The sequence below is a fragment of the Budorcas taxicolor genome, chromosome 23 (genome assembly GCF_023091745.1).
Source record: "Budorcas taxicolor isolate Tak-1 chromosome 23, Takin1.1, whole genome shotgun sequence".
Taxonomy (NCBI): Eukaryota; Metazoa; Chordata; class Mammalia; order Artiodactyla; family Bovidae; genus Budorcas; species Budorcas taxicolor.
In genome coordinates this window covers 45,038,547-45,057,364 of record NC_068932.1, presented here as the reverse complement: position 1 = coordinate 45,057,364, position 18,818 = coordinate 45,038,547, and the positions used below count along the sequence as shown (strand labels likewise).

The following is an 18,818-nucleotide window of genomic DNA, read 5'->3' as shown; positions in this document are numbered from 1 at the left end:
TGAAATAGCTCAGCTGGAATTCCATCACCTCCACTAGTTTTGTTTGTAGTGATGCTTCTTAATGCCCACTTGACTTCAAATTCCAGGATGTCTGGCTCTAGGTGAGTGATCACACCATGATGGTTGTCTGGGTCATTAAGATCTTTTCTGTATAGTTCTTCTGTGTGTTCTTGCCACCTCTTCTTAACATCTTCTGCTTCTGTTAGGTCCATACCATTTCTTCCATGCCAATATTTTCATGAAATATTCCCTCAGTATCTCTAATTTTCTTGAAGATATCTCCAGTCTTTCCCATTCTATTGTTTTCCTCTATTTCATTGCATTGATCTCTATTTCTTCAAGATGCACTGGCTAGAATAGTCAAAAATGGAAATCTGAAATGCTGCAAATTTAAGCATTAGTGTCCCACCAGTAGCAACAGCATAAAGAACTTGAAATAAGAACATCACACACATGCCAAACAGCAAGCGGTTGTGCCTTTTTTTGGTGGGAAGGGAGAAGTGGGCTGGAGACCTGTGAACCCATTGTGCAGAGAAATACAGTAAGAAAAAAACAGTGCAAAAAATAACCTCACATTTTAACATATAAACAGCTTCAAGCTACATTCCATGTCTTTTAAAAGCACTTCTTACCTGAGGAGAACATGTGCCATTCTGCACATTTTAACAAGAGGTTTGCTAATGTCCTTTTCCCATCAGAGAAAAGTATCAGCGACTCATGAATAAACATTATCATCATTTACATAATAACTAAAAGTCTCCAAGCCAGGGACGCCCACTATGGTGCTCCAGTGCCCTCATCTTTACTGTGTTATTCTCCGGCTAATTCAATTTTGTCCTCTCTCAATTCCATGATGCTCATATCTTCCTGACTATGGAACCACTGCACTAATATTAAAGTGGTAATCAAGATTGCCTGTAAATATTCATAGCAATAAATGACTCCCTCGTGCCCTGTGAGTTCCAGGCTTGCAGCCTGAAGCATTTATTTAGTGCCAGGGAGGGATAGTTATTTCAGAGTCCCTGGAATACAATATTTTAATATTTGTGTTCTGCTTGAAAAACTAGGTTCCTCTGAGCTTCTGGTACCAATGGTTGAGATAAATGACTTTGGCTCTGACTGATTATCGTACTTGCAAGGATAACCTACACATGGTGATGGGTGTGTATTTGGCTGTGGTCCCCACTTCTGATTTTTAATGCAGTTCCCTTCCTTTCTGCAGGCTCACTCACCTTATTTCCACTTTATGGTCAGGTTAAGATTTTTCTAAGTCATTGAAAATTGGCTATTATTTAAAGACATAGAAACATTAAGGAGATGGGGCAGTGTATCATTCCATTCATCAGAGCCGGAAAAAATTCATAAGCATTCCCCCATCTGTAGAAATATACCTATGTTGACTTGGGATATTTTGTAGCCATCAAGGGTGAAACAATTTAAATCCAGGTTTAGGTGAGCCCCCAGTTACACAAATTAAAGAATGGCAGCCTAACATTTTCAAGTAAAATGTGAAATTAGATCATTTTTAAGATCCCTTTATTGGTGTTATAATATTGCTTGTAAGTAACACATAGCAGAGAAAATAATTTACATTGCTGAAGGATATCATTTAAAAGGTTATTGTGAATAAAAATGTTATTAACAAGGACTAAACAAATAAAGGCAACCCAGTGAATAATAATGAAAAGAAAAATACTATAGCTAATTTTTAAAGATCACTTTTAAAATGTGTGTTTATATTTCCAGGTAAGAGGGATGTGCTGGACAAGTGCATTGTGGGAGACTTCAGAAAAAGTACAGGGCGACAGGCAGTGGGGTTCAGCCAGAGCTTTATTTCGTAGACCTGTCTGGGCAAGCCATTTCGGAGAGCCAGCCTAAACTCATTTCCACGAGGAACTTACAAGGAGAGCAGCCTCAGAAGAAACTAAATATGCACTTGATCCTGGGCTTCTAGCTTCCAGAACTGCACAAAAATGAATTTTTGTTAATCTACCCAGTCTGAGATACTTTGTCTTGGCAGCCTCAGCAAACGAATACAGGGTGGCTTCTAGGATTCTGGAAGTATTTTGACTTTTCAATTGGGTGGTAGATACCCTGATGATTATTTTAGTGTTGTTTTTTAAATTATACTTTTATATAAATTGTATGTTTTATATATTCTTTTGGATATACTTTTCCCCATTAAAAAATAGAATTATAATGACTGTCAAGACATTTCTAGCATAGTGATAAGCATTTAATTGTTTTATTCAGCAAATGCAGTTCTTGAAGCATTCAATAAAAGACATGATTTCATTAGTGCAATCAATATGTCATTTTTAAAAACGAACGCTGTATTTAACCAGGACTTGTTCATCATCTCCTATGTCTAAAAATCAAAAGAAAATGAGATGAATACATGCTTTTAGACTAAAAAATCTTTGGCAAGGAGTGGTTTTGAGTTAAAATAGTTCTCTGTTTAGCTTCTCCATTGAATTTGCCTATACAAACCAGGTCTCAGCTAAAATATACAGATAAAGCTCTTTCTACCTCCCTGGGGGAAAATGTATTCATTTGAAATATGTTGACACTACAACATTCTAACAGCTCCTGTAGAGACTTTATGTGGAATTAGTACAAATGTTTGTGTTTAATCTAGCTGAATTTTTCAGGGAGTGGAAAGGGTGCTGCAAATATTTAATTTTTATCCACAAATGTAATTGTCAGTATTTGTCTTTAAAATAATAATGTGTGAGGAAAAAAGAAAAATATAAAATAGTGATGTATTAGGCAAACACAATTTGCAATTAAAGTAATTATTTTCACACATATATATAAAATAGACAAACATGCTGTTTGGAAACATCTTGACAGAACACTGAGATGTATTTTTGTTCTGCTATTTTATTGCAAATGTAATTAATGATCTTGTTTTTCTAAGATATAATTAATGAGTACAAACTATAGACCTCAGAGAGAACTCTCTGTATGTGTCTGTAATTAAATCCCAGGGTCAGGAAGTATGGGTAAATTTAGGTGAAAGTCCTCGCGGCACACTCGAAAGCCGATCCGGGGCTGAGAAACACATTTTGTCTCCTGTATTAAAATCAAAGGAAGTTATGCGTGTTTAGGAATATTGAGTTTAAAAGTTCAGCAAACACTCAGAAATCCATACAATCCTTAGAAACCCCAGGGATTATCAAAATATAGCAAGTAGGAAGTATGGTTTCACTAGATCACTGATGTTTGTACCGTCGTTAGGATGAATCCATAAAAAATAAGATCTGGGCTTCCGCGGCGGCTCAGTGGGAGACAGTCCCCCTGCCAGTGCGGGAGACGTGGGTTTGATCCCTGCCCCGGGAAGATCCCACATGCCACGGAGCAGCTAGGCCTGGGCACAGCTATTGAGCCCGTGCTCTAAAGCTCGGGAGTGGCACCTGCTGAGCCCGTGTGTAGCAACTGCTGAAGCCCCAGGCACCCTACAAGAGAGATCACCGCGGTGAGAAACCCACGCACCGCAAGCAGAGAGTGGCCCTGTTCACCCAAGCTGGAGAAAAGCCCACACAGCAAGCAAGACCCAGCACAGTCAGAAATAAACATGTAAATACAATTATTAAAAAAAAAAAACCCCAGATATTATACTTAAGTATTTGATGTATATGAATATCCAGCAGTTTAACTCTCAAGCTTAAGTAACTACTTAAAAAATAATGTCACCCATCAATTAATTGAGAAGACCTTTCTTTATAAACGAAACAGAACTTATGCTGGCACTCAGTTTTATCCCCCGAAGGCACCAATATTCAAACCAGTGTAGCACTTGGGCAGCTATTGGATGATGCAAATTTCAGGTTTTTATTACTGACCAAGGGGTGCGCAGTAAAGACAGAAATTTCTGTGAACCCTGTGAAAATGAAATGTTCCACATCTGAGCTGTCTAGCAGGGATAACCAGTAGCTCCGTGTTGCTTTAGAGCCTTGAAATGTGTCCAGTGTGACTGATGAACTGATTTTTAATTTTGATATCACTTTAATTAATTTAAATGTAAGTAGCCATATGTGGCTAATGATTACCATATTAGATATGGGAAATTACAAAAAGACATTCCAAGGGCTGCCCTAAAAATAGAGTGAATAATGTCTCACCCTTTGTGGCTCTCCCTGGTTATATGGCATTAGTTAATTCAAGTTGTAATATTTCCCCAAAAGTCGTGTGACCTTCCGTTGTGGGTTCTATCTCAATTTTGTTTCATCTTAACTCAGTATTTTAATGTTAGTTATTGGAACTCATTAATACAATCCATTTATCTCTTAAAACATAGTAGCATGGGATTCTTCATAGACAAGCTGAAATGCTGTCTTGTAAAAAAGTCCCTTAAACTCTGGAGTTATAATTTTGTCATTCAGTTGCTAAATGGCGTCTGACTCTTTGCAATCCCATGGACTGCAGCATGCCAGGCTCCTCTGCCCACTGTCTCCTGGAGTTTGCTCAAATTCATGTCCATTGAGTTGGGGATGCTATCTAACCATCTCATCCTCTGCTGCCCCCATCTCCTTTTGCCTTATTATTAAATATTCTTATTTAATAATATTATAATAGTTATAATAGTGTCTTTCAAATATGGGATGTTCGAGAATTATGTCTAAACTTACTCTCCTCTTATTGAAGCATGAATCCAGAAGAACTTATAAAGGCAGACAAAACCAGTACACTGAGGTCAGCAGCAGTAATTTAATGTGGGTGATGATGTTTGAACAAGGTTGAAATTTCACTTGAAGCACCAGGGCAACACCGCCTGGGAGGAGCTGGTGATCTTGAGTTCACGTTGTCATTTCTGTCCTGACACATCTCTCCTCCACTGTGATCTTTTTAAGGCGCTAAGCAGCCTTCACTTCCTCAGTGGGCTATGATGGTGTTTGGTCCTTCCTTACGCTGGCTGCTTCCCTTGTGGCTCAGATGGTAGAGAATCTGCCCGCAATGCGGGAGACCCAGGTTCAATCCCTGGATTGGTAAGATCCCCTGGAGAATGAAATGGCAACCCACTCTAGTATTCTTGCCTAGAGAATTCCCTGGCAGGGTACAGTCCATGGGGTCATAACAAGTCAGAAACGAGTGAGCAGCTCCACTTTCTTTCTTCTTTGCGTTGGTTGCATCATTTGTGAATTAACTCGTCCTCTGCCCTCTCCCCTCCACCTGGACAGCGGGCAGTACTGCCTGGCCTGAGCTGAGCACGGCAACTATGGTGAGCTGTGTCAGGGCATGGTCCTGCTGGATGAACTCTCCACCTCATCAGAATGAAAGCACAGCATTCACTTTTCAAAATCAACATTAAACATTTTAGAAATGCCTGATGGACACGTGATGCCTCCAACTGAAACATGTTAGCTGGGGGGAGCAGAGAGAGTTGGAGTTTGACCGCCCGTCCCCAGAATCCCTGAGGATGTAATAGGCAGGGAAGCAGGGAGAGGCTTTGTTGAGTGACTACGGGTTGGCAAATCGATTTTGACTTGGGTAAGGATGACACATCATTGACTTGGGCTCCTCGAGAGGGATGTGGTGTGTTCAGCCAGCCTGGTTTAGATGGGGGCTAACCTGGGACAGGGGTGTGGGTTCAGGGACAGTACCCCATGGTTGGGCTCTCCGAGAGGGGCAAGGAGCTCGTTGGGATTTCTGGGGCAGAACAGTGAATATAGATGCCTGCTCCCCACTGACAGACCGGCAAGCACACACTAGGGTTTCTTGGGACCCAGAAGCGAGGTGGAGGAAGGTGTCTGCCTAGCAAGAGGGAGAAGACGTAAAGCTGTCTGCCCTACTCATTCACTCATTCTTTTCTTCACCGAATGTTAACTGAGCTTCTGTTATTTGTCTGGCACCGTGGAGGATGAGGAGGGGGACAGAGGACGAGATGGTTGGATGGCATCAACAGCTCAATGGCCATGGATCTGAGCAGACTCTAAGAGAGAGTGGAGCACAGGGAAGCTTGGCATGCTGCGGTCTGTGGACTGTCAGTGAGCCGGACACGACTGAGTGGCTGAACAACCCAACAACCAAAGGGACATCTTAGCAACAAATCCACATTCTGAATTGTAGTGAGTAGGAAGGGAGTTCTTCCTTCCAAGGAGGGAAGGGGCAGGAGACTGGGAAAAATAATACCTGCGGGGAGGTGGGTGTCATTAGACTGGTGGATGAGGTAAGGCTTCTTCGGGTCATTGATATTTAAGCTGAGCCTGGGTAGTTGGGAGAAAGCATTCCAGGCAGAGGGAATGTTGCCTCAGAGCTGCCAAGCAGCCTGGTGTGTTGGAGGAGCTGGCAAAGCCAGTGTGGCTGGAGCTGGGTGAGCTGGGAGGAGAGCAGGGCAGGCGGGTGTGGAGGGCAGGGAGGGCCAGGCCATGCAGGCGCTGTGGGCCACGTGAAAGGGTCGGCATGTTCACTGTGAAAAACAGTGAACAGTGTGGAGGTTTCTCAAAACCTACAAAGAGAGTTACCATATGGCCCAGCAGTTCCACTCCTGGGCATATACCACCCCCCAAAAAAACAAAAACACGAATTAAAAAAGATAGATGCACTCCGATGTTCATAGCAGCATTACTTACAAAGGCAAGATATGGGAGCAACCTAAGTGTCCATCAATAGATGAGTGGAGAATGGACGGATATGCACAATGGAATACTACTCGGTCATAACAAGGAATGAAAATTTTGCTATTTGCAGCAACATGGAGGATTTGGAGGGTAAATACTGTATGATATCACTTATATATGGAATCTAAAAAATACAGCAAGTTAGTAAATACAGAGAAAAAAGAGCAGACTCATAGGTACAGAAAACAAATGAGTGGTTCGCAGTGGGGAGAGGGAATGGGGAGCGGCCATGTAGGGGAAGGGAATTAAAGGTACAAACTATGAGGTACAGAATAAGCCACAAGGATAGAGAATATCGCCAGTATTTTTACAATAACTATAAACGGAATATAACCTTTAAAAATTGTGAATCACTATGTTGTACACCTGTAACATATAATATTTTATATCAACTATGATTAAGTAAATTTTTTTGAAAAAAAATTGGCATCTTATCATCAGTGTGCTGGGATGTCAATGTACTATCATCCATAAGGGTAGATGGATGAGCCTGTGATTTTTAAAATATCCTCGCCCTGCCACTGGGGAGTGGGTGGGAGGAAAGCTCAGGTAGATGTGAAGGGACTTGGGGTAGAGGGTGTTGAAACATCCAAGAGGTGTGAACCAGAGCAGCGTGTGGAGATATCCAACCTAGACAACAGGAATTATGCTTTGGAGGGTGACTCAATAGGACCTTTTCAAGGACTGGATGATTTGTTGAGGGAGACAGACTTCAAATTTCTGACATGAACAGTTGGGGAAAAAGAAAGTGTCTTTGCTGGAAACAGAAAAACCAAGAAAGGAATAAATTATGAGTCAAGAAGGACCCCAAGCGTATGTGGCCCACGGAAAGGCGAGCAGAGGCCAGGAATTCCGGGTGTGTCATTACTATCTGGGAGAGTGATGCATTTTCCAGACTCTCATCCTGCTTGTTTGGTCTCCTCTACTCAAGGTCTCAGAATGGTCCCAGGAAGAAATGTATTTTTCTCTCTCTCCATTGACTGTGTCTACAGAGAATTCGGATATTGGCATGCCAAAGTGAAATGATTTTCAACTGACTTCTCTTATTTATCTTTCAGATTCACCCAGGAGTGTTGAATTTTCGAATACAACTGACAAGCAAAGAACTGACCGTGAACCTGGAAAGAAATGAGTAAGTCGGGTTAATTCATGTTTATGGCCTGACAGGAGAAAGTTTCGACATGGAGAATGGAAAGTGCTGTGTAATTGAGGTTGGCATTTAGAGACGCAGAACTGAAAGCGTGGATTTATAATCCAGATTCGGATTTGAGGCTGGAATTAGCTTCAAAAAATGATCCAATGGAAAAATAAAGAATTTTATCACTCTGAAAAAGAACTTTCTAATTCAGCAGGTTTTTCTCATAGTTCTGATGTTTCCTTTTTCAGAGCCTGATTTTTCAAGGATAGAGTTTAAGCATCCTCTGTTCTGTTCCAATAACTGTTCCATAATTAGTTGACTTTTGGCAATTCCTGGGTTATATAAGGAGAAACAACTTCAAATGGGTTGAAGCTCTTTTTTTTCCTTGGGAAATACCAAGAGTTTATTTTATCTTTCAGAGCTTGTCTCCAGTGTTATGAAGTATTTATTTTATCTTTTTATTAAAAAATTTGGCCCTTTTTTTTTGCAAAATTGCATAAATTTCCAGAAAATGGTATTATATTATTTTTCTGCAGCACATGGACGTTATTACATATTTTGTGTGCTTTCCCTGGAGAAAACCATGGCTGCTTCAGGGCACAAGTAAAAACAAAAATTCATATTTTATCACCCTTTACAGTCTGTGGCTCTCTCCATGGGCTCCTCAGATCTAAAGGACCCCCTACGATCCTATTTGATTAGTATCAAAGAAGAATCAAGCTCCCCTAATAAGCAATCTGTGTTTAAAGAGATAAATCAAGTTCCCAAGTCTTGCTTGATCTAAAATGGGAGTTTCTCACTTCCAGAGCGACTGGTTCCCGTTTCTTACCCCTCGGTGAAATGCTGATTTTTGTTGAAATGACAGTATAGGTAAGACAGCTTCATTGAAATGAGTTCTGCCAGAGATATTGCATCACAGAAATCTGACTCAGCATCTCTGTGTAAATGAGTGAGATCACTTCCTTACATCGGTGCTTTGGTTTGGGGGTCCTTAGCAAATTGGGTGAACAGGTTCATGAATGGCCAGTTCTCACATTCAGTATCTGACACTGTGGCCCACAGCAATTATAAACAAATACATAAACTTCAAAGTACAGGTGAATATATATTACAAATACATGTGTTTCAAAGGAATATATGTAGAATAGCATAGCCTGCTTCTTGGGATGTGCAGCCTGCCTCTTGGCATTTTGTGAGCAGTACATGATGAGTTCTTAGCTTTTCTTGTGACTTGGTCATCTTAATAAAGAAGTTCAGCCACACATCTTGGATAATCAGAGGGTTGAGTGGAAACCTGAATATTGCTTTTGATATGTCTCTCTTAGCAAATTAAATACTGTCATGCTCTTTTTTTTCATATAAGAATATCATAGGACATTTTAATTTGTGCCCCTACTCTTTGGATGTGGTTTTGAAAATATCACAGTGGACAGAGCAAAAGAGCAAAAGAAAATCAGGCTTTTGGTGGTGATGTATACCTTGATGGGGTTTTAGGATTGGCAGCTGGATTTGGGAAGTGTCTTTGTTGCGACTGTTCTTATTAGCCTGGTGGAGGAATGTGGTCAGTGGCAAGAGTAAGACTGAGCCTGCACCTTTGCATGATATTAAGGCTGCAGGTAGAGGAACGGAAATTGACTTAATAAAAACCTCAAGTTAGTTTTCACTCTAAAAGGTGTATGTATCCAATGCAAAAAAATTGAAAACTATAGGGGGAAAAAAATCAAGAGCTTCCCCAACCCCCCAAAATATTTCTACTACCAAACACAACCCTGGTTAGTACTTTGGTGAATGTTTGCATATAATTTTTTTTTTCTTATGAGTGAGTCTCTGCCCCTTTGATATCATAGTCTGTGTGTAATCTGATATTCTCTTCATTTAGCTTTCTAATGGAAGTCCTTTCCCATATAGAAATGCATTTCTTACAGCCCATCTTGGTTCTGAGTCTGTAAAGTGACTTGATAGCCTTCTTCATGGGTCCCTTTGAAAATGACTTACCTTCCATTAAGGTGGGTATGATAGTCCATGCTAACAACTACACGGTGGCTAATTTGTATAAAAGAACGTTTTAAAGGTGCCTTAATTTGCCCACTGCCAACTGTGGGCCTATCAGAAGACAGTCTCAGAATTAGAAAAGCTGTAAACATAGAACCTCCTCTTCTTGATTTGTTTCTTTTCCCGACTTCACTGTCAAAGTATGTTTAGAAGGGTGTATGGAGATAGCTTTTGTGCCCCTAGGACATTGTGTGGGGCTTCCCAGGTGGCGCTAGTGGCAAAGAACCCGCCTTCCAATGCAGGAGACATAAGAGATGCAGGTTCAGTCTCTGGGTCAGGAAGATCCCCTGGAGGAGGCCATGGCAACCCACTCCAGTATTCTTGCCTGGAGAATCCTGTGTTCAGAGGAGCCTGGTAGGCTATAGTCCATAGGGTCACACAACTGAAGCAACTTAGCACGCATGACATTGTATAGCTTGATTTTAATTACACTACTTATACTAATTGTGGAAATTTCATTTTGTTAAGAATAGCATTTTCAAAACTAGAGCATGGGAATGTGACTATTTTATTAGTAATCCACTTCTCTCCAAATATTTCAGTATAACACATTTTTTGAAAAAAGTGGCATGCCTGCCTCATAAGAACTCCACTGTTGAAATGAGGAATACCAAAAATATTCTACAGAGTTACAGATAGAATGAAATGCATGCATGCTACTGGCTATTTGTCAGGCCCAGAAGATAATCAACCATCCAGTGTAAAGTAGAATTTTTAATTTACATAGCCTTTGGCCCAGTAGATCTAAATGAAGAATTTATCCAAATGAAGCAGAGATAAATGAGCAAGAAAGCAAAATAAATGTGAATTTTCACAACCAGCAGAACACAGAGCATGACCAATCAGAAGGTAGCCTGGTCGGTACCTTGCTTCAGAGCCCAGAGTGGGAAATCACCCCGGGTCTAAGGATGTTCATTGCAGAATGTTCTACCTAAAAGTATGTCAATAGGAGATTGATTAAGTAAGTCATGACTCGGCTATGAAATAGAGCTATGCAGCAGTACAGCTAAAGATGATAACAGAGATTTTTATTCATGTAAAAACCATTGATACAATCAGTGTGAACAGCCTGTTACTTTACATGACATTCAGTTTTTATCTTAAGGTTACACTTGTGTCCATGAATGCCAGAAAGATTTGGATATTTACTTTCTCAATATTTTACAAGCAATTATCCTTAAAATTAGGAAAATTTTTTAATTTGAAGGAAAAAAGCTTCTGTAAAAACTTGGGAATGGTTGTAATGAGGAATGTTGAAGTGTTTCCTATTCAGCAATAGGAAATAGTGAATGGATCCCAGGGACGGGGGAGCCTGGTGGGCTGCCATCTATGGGGTCTCACAGAGTCAGACACGACTGAAGTGACTTAGCAGCTTAGCAGCAGCAGCAAGGCCTCCAGCAACTTTCCCAGGGCTAAAAAACGGTACCCATGGACTATATCCAGAAATCTATTTTAATTAAAAACCTGCTTAAAAATCAGAACCAAAATAAAGTTCCCTCGGTGCCTCCAATCATAAAAGTCATCATCTAAAATAAATGCAAAAAGGGAGTCACCTAAGTAACCCCACTCCCAGACTTGGTATACACCGATTTTTCCTGAAGCAGGGCTGATTTGTATTACTTGATTGTTTAGGGGAATCTATTTTATTTGCCTTCTAGCATCTCTAATTTGTGCAAAGATCAGATGCTGTTCATTTCAAATCTGTGTTTGTAGAGCCATAACTGAATGTTTAAAGAAACTCAGAGCTTCCCCGGAGAAGCATTTTTCACAGTGTTGCTGTCTGCCTCTAGAACGGCGGGGACCCACTTTGTGAAGTTCCGTAACTCTGCTCAATCCCCATGGACACCCAGGCCATTCCTCAAACAGATGCTCTGTGTATCTGCATCTCTGATCAAAATGCTTTATTGGACAGGTGGGCCAGCTTAGACATGCGCTTTTCCAGTTTAGGATAATGGAAACTGACGGCGGTAGATCACACCCCCTGCGAATCTCAGACCCACCGAGCTTTCTGTTTTCAAGACCGTCCGCCAGTGAGTGAAGGCAGTCGCTGGGGGAAGTCCACGGCCGCTTGATCTCTACGTGGGGTGTCACTGAGCTAGAAGAACTTTGGTATTGGCTTTTCTTCTGTCTGGAATAGTTCCAGATATCTCTTAAGGGGCAGCTCTAGGGCAGCTCTAATTAATACTCACTCTGAAACAGTTGCAGAAAGGAGCACTTTCAATTTGTCAAGCCTGGGCATGAATATCTGAGAAGGCATTGATCGGAGAGTATCTCAGAATATCACGATGTAGGGTAGAAAAAGGCAGATAGTGGCCTGGTGGGACTGAGGGGATTAGCACTTGGCTGAATAACCACCAGAGAATATCAAGCCGTTGTTCAGGCTGAACCAAATCTTATTGGACAGCTGGGCCGAGATGGCTGTCAGTGGCTTTCGGGCTGTGTACCCGGCCTCATCCTGGCCCAGCAATCGTCAGCCCATCGTTATGAAGACACGATAGGTGTGCTGGGCATGTTTCTTGGCAATGCAAAGCTGGTTTGGGGTTACTGCGCTCTGCGTGGCGGAATCTAGATTATGGAGATTTCAGCAGTTTGGATAAATGGGCCAAAATTAACAAGAAGAGACATTTTTTTAGTTTTTTTTATTGAAGGATAATTGCTTTACAGAATTTTGTTATTTCCTGTCAAACCTCAACGTGAATCAGCCACAGGTATGCATATGTCCCCTCCCTTTTGAACCTCCTTCCCATCATGGGGATAAATGTAAAGTCCTTTTCTTGGATTAACAAAAATAAATAGATAAATAAACACGGTAAGTTCAGAAAGAAATTGACTAGGTGTTCTTGCAAATGAGACCTGCAAATTCAGTGTGAGCCCCTGAGGTGATGGGGCTGCTGAAAGGTGCTGCCCTGGGGTGCACAGGTCACCCAGGTGGGAGGTGGATCCTGGACTGGGTGGGGCACCATTCTGCTGTGTGGGACCCTGGTCAGGTCACAGGCAGAACCCTGACCCCTGCACAATTTCAGGCTGGGTGTTTGAGAGCTGCTTGCCACTGGTCTCATCTGCACGCTTGGACATTCATTACCTGTCCCATCAGCCAGAGATGTCTTCAGGGTCGGGGGCGGGGTCTTTACTTCCTCCTCCAACCCCTTCCACGTGGCTTGGCCTGTTGTGGGCGCTCTCTGAGCATATATCAAAAAGCATATGACAGGATGTAGACAGCCTGAACCAGGCCAGGGGTGAGTCAACAGGACGATAAGTTCTGTCCTGGGTGGTGTGAGAAACTACCTTCTCAAGGAGAAAGTTCTGGAAAGGATGCTGGGTTGGGAGTCAGGTAGCCAGGTTCTGAAACCCAGTTTTGTTTCCAACAACAGTCTGTTAATACATATACCCTCTCCATTTCCTCATCCGCATAATGGAATAAAAGTCTGTGTACAGTCAGTACCGAGAGGTGAGAGCTCAAGTTCTTTTTGATGATCAGGTTTGAGTGGTTCAATGACACAGTCTTGTGGATCCAGTGAGATTACTTATTTCACCCAGTTATATCCTTGGCTTCACCAGCACTGTGTCCTGTTTGAAGTGTCCTAAGTTAATGGAGATCCTTTTATGCCTCATCTTCACCCACGAGTCTCGAGGCCGTCTGAACATCTCAATTCCGACAAGAGCTGCAAGGGATTTATGTGCTGCTCCTTTGGCTTCCTGTTGCTGTCGTGGTGTTAATTTCACAATCTTAACATCCTCAGGAATTAGAAATTTCACATCTTTGTCTGCATGCAAAGCGCTATTTCTTTCCATTTCTACTCTGGCAGAAGAAGCCTCACCTGCCTGTCAGAAGCTTTAGGCTTAATTGGCGTGGTGTTCTAATTACTGACTAAACTAATGAGGGCAAAGCTGTGTTACAGAAACTTTACTATCTCATCTGATGTTTTTATCTCTCACCTTCCCTCACACCATTCATAAATCTTTATCAGGGTCTTTATTCACTCAAATGATTCCTAATGGTAACCAAAAAGAAATCAATGAAACCCTGTATTTTTTTAGTCTTTTTTTTTCACATTTATTTTATTTTTTTTCAAATTTATTTTATTGAAATCGAGTTGATCTGCAGTGTGGTGTTAACTTCTGCTGAATAGCAAAGTGACTCAGTTGTACATGCATATACACTCTTGTTCATATTCTTTTCCATTATGGTTTATCATGGGGTATTGAACATAGTTCTCTCTGCTATACAGTCGGATCTCGTTGCTTATCCATTCTCTATATAATAGTTTGCATCTGCTAATCACAAACTCCCAATCTGTCCCTCCCCAGTGCCCCCACTTGGCAACCACGAGTTTGATCTCTTTGTCTGTAAGTCTGTTCCCTAGATAAGTTCATTTGTGCCGTATTTTAGATTCCACATATAAGGGATGTCACGTGGTATTTATCTTTCTCTTTCTGACTTACTTCACTTAGTATCATCACTTTGAGTTGCACCCGTGTTGCAGCACACGGCATTAATTCTTTCTTGTTACGGCTGAGTAATAGTCTGCTGAACATGGGGCTGCATTTCCTTGATCCCCTTATCTGTCGATGGACGTTTAGGTGGTTTCCATATCTTGGCTATTGTCAATAGTGCTGCATGTATCTCTTTGAATTATAGTTTTGTCCAGATATATGCTCAGGAGTGAGGTTGCAGGATCGTATGGCAGCTCTATTTTTGGCACATTTATTTCGTACCAGATGCTATTGTTGGCCCTGGCAATAGAGTGGAGAAGGCAATAAGGTCAAGTCCTTGTCCTCCTGGAGGTCAGCTGAGGAGCCCAGTGCTAAACAGGTCACCACAAGGCAATACTGAATGGCAGTGGTGCCAAGAGCTACAAAGACAAGCAGGAGGCCCATTCTGGCCTAGGGAAGGAAGCCAGGTAAGGAAGCAACATTTAAGCTGTGTGTGAAGAGAGGTGAGCCAGGTCTAGGGGAGCAGACCATACAGGGTTCTGAAGATATGGATGAGCATACTGGACGTCCCAAGGGCAGGAAAGGAATACTGAAGGGTTTCAGAAATGAAGATCAGTGTGTTAGTGAGCAGGAGGGAGATGCAGAGAGAGGAGTGGAGACCAGTTCAGGGGGGGGCCTTGGGCTCCGAGGTAAGATGTTCTATTTTCTCCTAAGGACCACAGTGCCTCATGGAAGCAAAGCCTGTAAGCAGAGCAATGACTTTCATGGAACGGAGTAAATCAGAACTGTTCTGGAGGGAGAATGGACAGAAACTGATGGGCCATCAAATGAGCGCTTAATGAAAGGGAAGATGTCAATGATAATTCTTAAATATGGTTTGCCAGAAGACTAGTGATGATCTTTGATTGGAATAGAGAACCCTAGGAAAGGACGAAGAGCTTGCCCTTTGAGCTGGGGTCAGGGACACAAGGATACAGATCGTGGCGGGCATGGTCCTCTGAGTCTTGGAGGAGGGTAGACACTTGAGCCTCACAGAATCCAGTCTGGAGGTGACATGAGAGGGTGCTCATATGGAGTTGGACCTGCATTTCTTTGCGATCCGTGAGTGTTTGCAGGAGTGGCTGGGAGCTGTGAGCTAGAGAGCACCAGCCTGCAGTGGAACATCACGAGACATCCGCCATGGCCCTGAGTGTATCTCGATACCTGCCCAGCCCAAGGCTGTGACAGTACTTCATGTAACATCCAGATGGGAGCCAAGAGGGGAAGCCTGTGGCCTCCAGGCTTACTCCCAGCCCAATTCCATGCAGCGGATGGGCCCTCCACCTGGAGCCCACACACAGGCTCTTGCCCTCCTTCAAGTCTGGGTCATTTTGGGGACCACCAGCATCAGGCACACCTGGGGAGCTCATTCCAAAAGCAGATGCTCGGCCTCACTTCTCTGGAACTATAAGCCCCGGTGATCAGGCTTGGGGACCAGTATTTCTAATGTATTCTGCAAGGAGTTATATTCATACTTCAATTGACTAGCCATTGGCCACGTGAAGCTATTTAAATCAATCTTAGAAGATTAAAGCTGTATTTCCTCGGTCACATGAGCCACAGTCAAGTGCTCTGTAGTCACCTATGTCTGTAGGAACATTTCCAGCATGGTGGCAGGGTCTGTTGGACATTGCTGGGATTGGCAGGACACACCGGCTGGCCAACTCCTTCCAGTTTGGGGTTTCTGTCTTGGCTGATGCATGGCCCCTGGGAATGTTCTTTCCTGCAGGGAGTCACACACCCCTTCAGTAGCTTCATCCTTCAGTTTAGGGAATTGGGCCGCACCAGAGGAGTCCCCTCTACATGTGGATGAAGGGGGAAAAGAAAGAGAAAATTCTCTAAGTGTGACTGTAGACTTGCGGAATTGACGCCAGCTACGCTCCACTATGGGGCTTCCCAGGTGGCACTAGTGGCAAAGAACTTGCCTGCCAATGCAGGAGACTCAGGTTCGATCCCTGGGTCGGGAAGCTCCCCTGAAAAAGGACATGGCAGCCCACTCCAGTATTCTTGCGTGGAGAATGCTATGGAAGCGGAGCCCGTCAGGTTACTTTCCGTAGGGTCATAAAGAGTCGGACACAACTGAAGCGACTTAGCACGCATGCACACAGCTGTCAGCCGTCTTCTAACTAGACCAGACTCCTTCCAATTTCAGATAAAATCTTTCAGCGTTAACATTTAAGATCTTCCTAATTGGGCTAAATTTTGTTCCCTGAATAAGAACTAAATTCCTTTGCGCTTCCCTCCTCATGTCAGTCTTTCAAGTTCTGCAGACGTTGGAAAAGGTCAGAACACCATTTTTAGAGATTTTGTTTCTCCAACCTGACTTAACTTTAAAGTGCCCAACCCTGTGAAGATCAACCTTTTCAAAATGGTGCCCCTCGGGGTGCCAATTTGAGAGTGCGGCAGCCTTGAGCACCGTCTGTGAAGTTAGAAGGACTTGAAAAGGGCATTTGATGTGGAAGTGGGTCCCCACATTTAATGACGTCACTTGCAGTCTTTCACTTCTTGTGCTATAGGTTTATGATTTTCTGATGAAAAATCTGCTTGGCGTTCCTCTCCAGAACTGTATCCAAAGTGGATAATGATGGTCATGCTGGCCACTTCCAGATGGTCTCTGGTGGCCGAGAGGAGGGCTGATGCTGGCTTTGTGGCTATGTTCTCACTGTCTTCCCCGCTGCGTGGCCAGGGATGGTTCTGTGCAGGCGCTGTGCAGGCTGGTGTATCTGTGCCAAGCATCTTGTCCTTTTCTTGTTGCCATGACCACAACAGAAAGCCACGATGCTTCTCTTTGTGTGACATAATGGAGTCTCCATTGATCATACGAGGCAGTAAATAAAATTAACTCTCCAGAGAGCTTGAAACACTTTTCAGCCATTAGATAATTTCAGGCAGGATATACACACAGTTCCCATGTTGCGTTTGGTTGCTAAATCTTTTTTTTTTTTTTAATAAATAGGTTCCTGGTTCCATTTTTTAATTCTTTCGATTGAAACCTTGTAATCCTTGTGAGTGAACCCAGGTAGAATTTTCCACATTTCTGATTTTGCTGGTTTCATCCCCATATCGTCGTCTTGCCATTCCTCTGTTCCCTGTGTTTTCTGTCAACCCGAAGTGAGAGCTACAGCCTTGAGCAGATTCAGGTTCTCATTTTTCAGCAGGACTGCATTGTGGGGGTGCTGTGTCCCTTTCTTGCTTCACGTCAGGAGTTCCATGAGCTCTGCTTGTCTCTTGATTGAGATGTTGGATAGAGCACTGGCTTCAGGGATTATTCCAATGCTTCCATTATAAAGGTTCACAAACTTTAAATGCCAGAATCAGTGAGCATTAATAATAAATGCCTAGTTTTCTCTTTCGGTCTAGCTAAGGGGTGATGTTCTAATTGTGTTGTTCCTTTCTTTGTTAGCTGGAATCCTTCTAGAGAAGAACTTTCCTCCACCAACTATTGGTTTACCCCGAGGTCTGGGGCGAAAGGGGCTTCCCAGGTGGTGCTAGTGGTAAAGAACCTGCCTGCCAGTGCAGGAGACATAAAAGATACATGTTTGATCCCTGGGTTGGGGAAAATCCCTTGGAGGAGGGCATGGCAACCCACTCTAGTACTCTTGCCTGGAGAATCTCATGGACAGAGAAGCCTAATGGGCTACAGTCCATGGGGTCACAAAGAGTCAGGCCCGACTGAAGCGACCTAGCATGCACGCTTGCATGCACCAAGATGAAAAGCAGGATACACTGTTTGGGGAACACTGCTGATCACTGCTCTGCTTTGCCGGTTGGTAGCCACTGTATTCCCCAAATTTAGCACCTCATTCTTGGAGGTTTCCTCCATGGCCCCTTGTGAGCACCCACATTTGTGACAGACTCCACGGGGGTGCAGAAGAGTCCCGAGGCCTGTCCCTGAGCAGCCGCTGGAGTGCAGGGCATAAGCCTGTCTCTGAAACCACTCTATCGAGACCATGATTTTGTTCTCCTTTTAAAATCAAATTCATCCCAGTGTCCTGTGTGGAAGCAGATGCCCAGGAGTTAGAGTAGGAAAGCCATGCTGGTCCTAGCATGGCTGGCGGGAAAACCAGAAGTCTGCATTAGAGTCCAGACATCACCTGTCTCCTTAAGGGCTTTTTCCATGTCAACCACGATGGCAAGTTAAAGCAACAGTTTCATTGGCCAAACAGATTTAGTCCCAGTGAAGGAAAATAGAGTGGGAAATAGAAACAATAGAAAAATAGAAATGGGAAAACTAGAGATCTCTTCACGGAGAAGGCAATGGCACCCCACTCCAGTACTCTTGCCTGAAGAATCCCAGGGACGGGGGAGCCTGGAAGGCTGCAGTCCATGGGATCGCTGAGGGTCGGACATGACTGAGCGACTTCACTTTCACTTTTCACTTTCATGCATTGGAGAAGGAAATGGCAACCCACTCCAGTGTTCTTGCCTGGAGAATCCCAGGGACGGGGGAGCCTGGTGGGCTGCTGTCTGTGAGGTCGCACAGAGTTGGACATGACTGAAGTGACTTAGCAGCAGTAGCAGAGATCTCTTCAACA

General features: G+C 43.1%; 1 protein-coding gene across 1 annotated transcript in view; it reads left to right on the top strand.

Annotated features, from left to right (window-relative positions):
* ADAM12 (ADAM metallopeptidase domain 12) overlaps nucleotides 1-18,818 on the top strand; it is a 336,316-nt gene that overhangs the window by 53,063 nt on the left and 264,435 nt on the right. The window contains exon 3 of the mRNA XM_052660834.1: nucleotides 7,679-7,752. Coding sequence (XP_052516794.1) covers nucleotides 7,679-7,752 — 74 coding nt within the window. The remainder of the gene's footprint in view (nucleotides 1-7,678; nucleotides 7,753-18,818) is intronic.